The following is a 6,363-nucleotide window of genomic DNA, read 5'->3' as shown; positions in this document are numbered from 1 at the left end:
AGCACTCCTATGGAAGGTAGAACCATGACAATTGTTTATCTATTTTTGCTCACGAGTCACGAGCAATTGTTTAGCTATTTTTTTAACATGATTATTTAGCTATTTTTGTTGGGGTCTGGCCCTCCTAATGTGATTGAGCTAGCTGAACATTGTTGATTGTAATTCTCGGGTGGTTGAGTAATACAAGTGTTTTACCCCAAAAAAACATTTTTTTACGTCACGGTGAACACGGGCCCAGCTGTCTCTGGAATGAAAAATATGGAGCCAACAACTCCTTAATTCGAAAAAAAGGTAACGGGCCCAACTGTCATAAAGACTCAAAGTAGTGGCCCAACTCCTTAACGCGCACGAAGTCCATGTGTTTCTTCCCCCGGAACGTACGCCCATCATGCTCCATGTGCCCAACTCGATCGGAGATATATAGACAGAGCCAGCCTCCATGACTCTCTCCACACCCTGCAGCTCACATCATCCCGCTTGGTATTCGTGACTCGTGAGCAACTAATCCAAGAGAGAGCAATGGATGCCGGGGAGTTATCATGGGGCGCGCGGTGCGCGGGACTGATCTTCTTCAGCCTGTCCATCTTCTCGGTGGCGCTCGCCGCGGTGCTCCTGCTCGTCCGCCGGTGGCCCAACCCCTGGTGCGGCTGCCACGTGTGCCGGGCGTACCTCACGGGGTCATGGGCCAAGGACTTCACCAACCTTGCCGACTGGTACGCGCACCTGCTGCGCGAGTCGCCGACGGCCACCGTCCACGTCCACGTCCTCGGCTGCACCGTCACCGCCAACCCGGCCAACGTCGAGTACATGCTCAAGGCCCGCTTCGACAACTTCCCAAAGGGCAAGCGCTTCGCCGCGCTCCTCGGCGACCTCCTCGGCGCCGGCATCTTCAACGTCGACGGCGACGCCTGGCGCCACCAGCGCAAGATGGCCAGCCTCCAGCTCGGCAGCGTCACCGTGCGCTCCTACGCCTACAAGATCGTCGCACAGGAGGTGGAGGCCCGCCTCCTGCCTGTCCTGGCCGACGCCGCCGACAAGGGCAAGGTAGTCGACCTCCAGGACGTGTTCCGGCGGTTCGCCTTCGACACCGTCTGCAAGATCTCCTTCGGGCTCGACCCGGGATGCCTCGACCTCGACATGCGCATGTCGGACCTGGCGAACGCGTTCGACACCGCCTCGCGGCTCTGCGCCATGCGGGGCGCGGCGGCCTCGCCGTTGGTGTGGAAGATGAAGCGGATGCTCAACATTGGGTCCGAAAGGGAGCTCAAGAAGGCCATCAAGCTCGTCGACGACCTCGCGTCGGCCATGATTCTGCAGCGCCGGACTCTGGGTTTCGACAACACCCACGACCTTCTGTCCCGCTTCATGGCCTCGGACGTCGCCATGGACGACAAGTATCTCCGCGACATCGTGGTCAGCTTCCTCCTCGCCGGCCGGGACACGGTCGCCTCCGCGCTTACCATGCTCTTCCTCCACCTTCACAAGAACCCTCAAGTCGCGGCCGCCATTCGCGCCGAGGCCGGCGGCGACAAGCCGTCCACCTACGAGCACCTGATGAGCCTGCAGTATACCCACGCGGTGCTGTTCGAGAACATGCGGCTGTTCCCGCCGGTGCAGTTCGACTCCAAGTTCTGCACCGCCGCGGACGTGCTCCCGGACGGCACCTACGTGGAGGCCGAGTCACGCGTGATGTACCACCCGTACGCCATGGGACGCATGCCCAGCATCTGGGGCGCCGACTACGAGGCGTTCCGCCCCGACCGGTGGCTCACCGGACCCGGCGGTTCGTTCGCGCCGGCGAGCCTGTACAAGTACCCGGTGTTCCAGGCCGGCCTCCGCGTGTGCCTTGGCAAGGAGCTGGCCATAACTGAGATGAAGGCGGTCGGCGTGGCCGTGGTGAAGGCGTTCGACGTGGAGGTGGTCGGAGAGAACGGCCGTAGGGGCTGGGCGCCGACATTTGTGCCTGGGCTCACGGCGTCCATCAGCGGCGGCCTCCCAGTGAGGATCATCAAACGCACTTTGACTCCGAATTCATAATTCATATAATTAATTAGGAGAGTGGTTTATGGCATGGGTAGTACATGATTTTTTTTTAAGATATGGTCCTAATTGAATTTTTTAATACAGTACAGACGCAAGCGCTCATATACACGTGCATACACACACTCATATAAATGCACACACGTATATCCTACCCCTATGAGCATCTCCGAAAGACTAAGCCGGCATATCGATCATCTTGAAATTTACGAAGTCACCGTAGGCAACTCGTTGTCGACTGGAACGTCTTCTCTCACTGATTGCACATCGCCGGAAATTTTGAAATAAATCTAGAAATAAATACGAGCACCAGGGTTTGAACTCTGATGGGCTAGGATATCACAGTCTCTCTATCCATCCAACCACAGATTGGTTCACGGTCTTAATTAATATGAACAGTTAATTTGAAGTTATCTTTTTTTTGCATGTGAATTTAAAAGTTATCTAAATGGGACGCAGTGTATGTGAGCGCGAGCACACAGGAGGACGTTATCGGCCTTTTTCACTATTCTGACCCTTTAAACAAACTTTGTCATAAAATAAACTCGACGTGAAAGTATTTCACGATCTGACCCTTTTAGCAACGCCACAGCCCACGGCATTTCTGCCCAACATAGAAACGCCGAGGTAGCTAGCGTTTCTGATAAAAGAAGAAACGCCGAGCTAGCTAGCGTTACGGACCAGGTAAGAAACGCCGAAGGCGCTGGCGTTGCTGCCCATCATTGAAACACCAATGACCATGACGTTGCTGCCCTTTTTCATGTGCATGTAGAATGTGGATGAATATCCTAATTAATAAGGCTAATTAATTATGACCAAAGAGGGCAGCAACGCCATGGTTCCTTGACGTTTCTATGATGGCTAGAAACGTCAGCGCCTTCGGTGTTTCTTATCTGGTCCGCAACGCTAGCTAGCTCGGCGTTTTCTTTTTTGATCAGAAACGCTAGCTACATCGGCGTTTCTATGTTGGATAGAAATGCCGCGGGCTGTGGCGTTGCTAAAAGGATCAGATCGTGAAATACTTTCACGTCGAATTCATTTTGTGACAAAGTTAGTCCAAAGGGTTAGAATAGTGATTTCGGCCCACGTTATCTGTACTATCGAGCATAGCTTTGCGATTCATAGTATTGAATGCGCCTCACGGTCTCCAGAGCCACCTATAGGGAAATCGAGATACACATAGCCATACGGTCCTGACCGGTGGACCAGCTTTTACACAGACATTTGGACGCTGTCGAAACATAGTATCATTGTTTTTAAGAAAACAAGGGCTTCGCACCCCTATATAATTTTCATTAAAGAAAACCATAACATTAAGAGCTACAAGGACCAACTAGAAAGAACAGAAAACATTAAGAGCTACAAGGACCAACTAGAAAGAACAGAAAAAAGACACACGGCAATGAAGCTATTCCCGGCTCAGGCTAGGACAACCACAAGGCATTGACAGCGTTCAAACCTACACCAGCAAACTCAAGCCCGAACTCTAAGCATACCAAATTTATTAGATTTATTACATTCATCCAGGCTAAAGGCTTCAAATCCCAAAAGACAGGGCAAAAGAGAGCAAAGAAACAGGCATAAACAAGCAAGCCAGCCGCCCCCAAGGAAGAATTTTGTCATTTCAGCCGCACCACGTTTATTCTCCATCCTTGCGAGGCAGCATAAACCTCACTTGCTACCCGTTCTAGCAGTCTTGCCCCCAGCTCCAGCACCTTTTTTTGTTGCTCCTTTATCTGCAAAATAGACCGATCCACCATCCAATGTGTCATTAGTTTGATTAATGTCATAGGGTCAGAAATTATTTTCTTTTCAAAAATGACCCCGTCCCTAGCTTTCCACAAAGCCCAGCATACTGAGGCAACCCCAACTAATACCAATTTTCTATCATCTTTTTTGAAAGTGTCTAACCATGCCCCAAAACACTCTTGAACTGATGATGGTGTCTTTCTCAGTCCAAATGAGCATTTGATTAGACTCCATATTAGAGAGGCAGCCGAACATGTAAAAAATAAATGATCAACTGATTCATCTTTTCCATAGAACACACAACTTTTTTCCCCTTTCCATCCCCTTTTCAGTAGTGAATCTCTTGTGAGTATGCTTTTTTAATGACTAACCAGAGAAACACTTTAATTTTGGCTGGTACCTTGATTTTCCATAGAAATTTCTGTGGGAATCTAAGCTCATCAGCCACCAGCCTTCTATACATTGATTTAACTCTAAATTTTCCATCAGCACTAAGAGACCATATAGTTTTTTTCTTTTCCACCTTTCATTTCAATTTCCTCACATCTATTTTTTAGACTATTCCATAATCCTAAAGTTTCCCCATATAGAGTTCTTCTAAACCTAAACCCTTTCCAACCTTTTTGTATGACTTCAGCCACTATTATGTTGTGGTCAAAACATTAATCATAAATCCTAGGATAAGCTTCCTTAAGGCTTTTATCATCTACCCAAATATCTTCCCAAAATCTAGTATTTTCCCCATCTCCTAATTCTTTCTTAACAACCCTGTAAAAGGTCTCCTTGATCTTCATCAGGCTAGACCAATACTGAGAGTCTCCAGGTTTTTTGGAGACCCTGGACAAACATTTGTCTCCCCCATATTTTCTTTTAATAATATCTTGCCACAACCCCTCCTCTGTTTCCATTTTCCAGAACCACTTAGCTAACAGAGAAATATTCATCATTTCTAGATTGATAATCCCTAGGCCCCCCACCTCTTTGGGTAAACAACATGGTTCCCACTTGACTAAGTGATATTTCTTAATATCCTCATCCTCTTGCCACACTAGCCTAGCTCTGTAGAAGTCCACTTTTTAATAACTTCTTTAGGAATAGGGTAAAAGGACATCATAAAGAGAGGTATATTAGTGAGACAAACCTGCACAAGTGTAATTCTCCCTACAATAGATCCCAGTAATTTCCCTTGCCAGCACCCACATCTTTTTTCAATTTTTTTCAGTCACACAATTCCAATGAACATTCTTAAGTCTGGAATCAGAGACTGGCATTCCTAGATATTTTATAGTAATTACCGCCATTTTACATGTCAGTATCTCTTGATATAGACTTTGTTTCTCTTTAGCCTTCCCAAATAGCATCAGTTCACTTTTGTGGAAATTAATCTTCAGACCAGACAATTGTTCAAAGGCTCCCAATATAAACTCCAAATTCTGTACACTTTCCACATCATCGTTCATTAAGAAGATTGAGTCATCTGCATATTGTAGCATGTTCACTCCATTATTTTCCTCATCACCTAGGACTCCTTTAATCAAATCATTATTCATTAGTATGGCTGACGCATCAGCAACTAAATCAAATAATAAGGGAGACATATCATCTCCTTGCCTAAGTCCTTTATGACTTTTAAAGTAAGGTCCAATTTCATCATTTACTTTCACCCCAGCATGTCCCCCTCTCATAGTTTCCATAACCCAATCACACCATTTGTCAGGAAATCCTTTGGCTTTCAGCATCTGAATCACAAAAGGCCACTTGATTTTGTCAGATGCTTTTTCAAAATCTACTTTAAAAATCAGTGTGTCTTGCTTCTTGTTATGAAAAGTGTTCAAAGCTTCATGTAGGATCACCACCCCCTCCATAATATACCTCCCCTTATTGAATGTTGTTTGAGTTCTGGATATGACAGGGGACACACATAGTGTTAATCTGTTCATCAATACTTTTGTTATGATTTTGAAGCTAACATTTAACAGACATATTGGTCTAAATTTCTGAATCTGTTTAGCATCAGCAGATTTGGGTACTAATGTAATTATGCCATAGTTCAATCTAGCAATGTCAATTTTCCCTTTAGCAAACTCTTCTATTAGGGCTTTAAGATCCCACTTCACCAACTCCCAGAACTCCTGGTAAATATCAGCAAGAAATCCATCTGGTCCAGGGCTTTTATTTTTTTTCATTCCAAAAACCACCTTTTTATCTCTTCTAGGGAGAAGGGGCTCATCAGTTTTTCTCTCTCCTCATCACTGATTTTCTTTGTTTCCATGTCTCTCATCGAAATATATGCTTCTTCAGGATGTCCAAACATTTTTTTGTAGAAGTTAGTAATATACTCCATAAGTTTCTCATCTCCTTCTATCACCCCTTCTTCTTGTTCTAAGGATATAATTTTGTTTTTCCTCCTCCACCCATTCACCTTGGCATGATAATATCTGATGTTCCCATCTCCATCTGTAATTTCCTTATCTTTGTATCTTTGATTATTTTAATCTCCTCCTGCAGCATCACTCTTTTCAGTTGTGAAACATAGTATCATATATAGAGTAGTATAATAGATAATCTTATTTA

General features: G+C 46.0%; 1 protein-coding gene across 1 annotated transcript; it reads left to right on the top strand.

Annotated features, from left to right (window-relative positions):
• Positions 1–413: 413 nt before the first annotated feature.
• LOC123186453 (cytochrome P450 94C1-like) lies at positions 414–2,037 on the top strand. Its single transcript, XM_044598216.1, has one exon. The coding sequence runs from the start codon at positions 520–522 to the stop codon at positions 2,035–2,037; it is 1,518 nt and encodes a 505-aa protein (XP_044454151.1). The 5' UTR covers positions 414–519.
• Positions 2,038–6,363: the final 4,326 nt, after the last annotated feature.

Source organism: Triticum aestivum, chromosome 2A (genome assembly GCF_018294505.1).
Source record: "Triticum aestivum cultivar Chinese Spring chromosome 2A, IWGSC CS RefSeq v2.1, whole genome shotgun sequence".
Classification (NCBI taxonomy): Eukaryota; Viridiplantae; Streptophyta; class Magnoliopsida; order Poales; family Poaceae; genus Triticum; species Triticum aestivum.
Note: the sequence above shows the minus strand (reverse complement) of the source record. Positions and strands in the feature narration are given on the sequence as shown.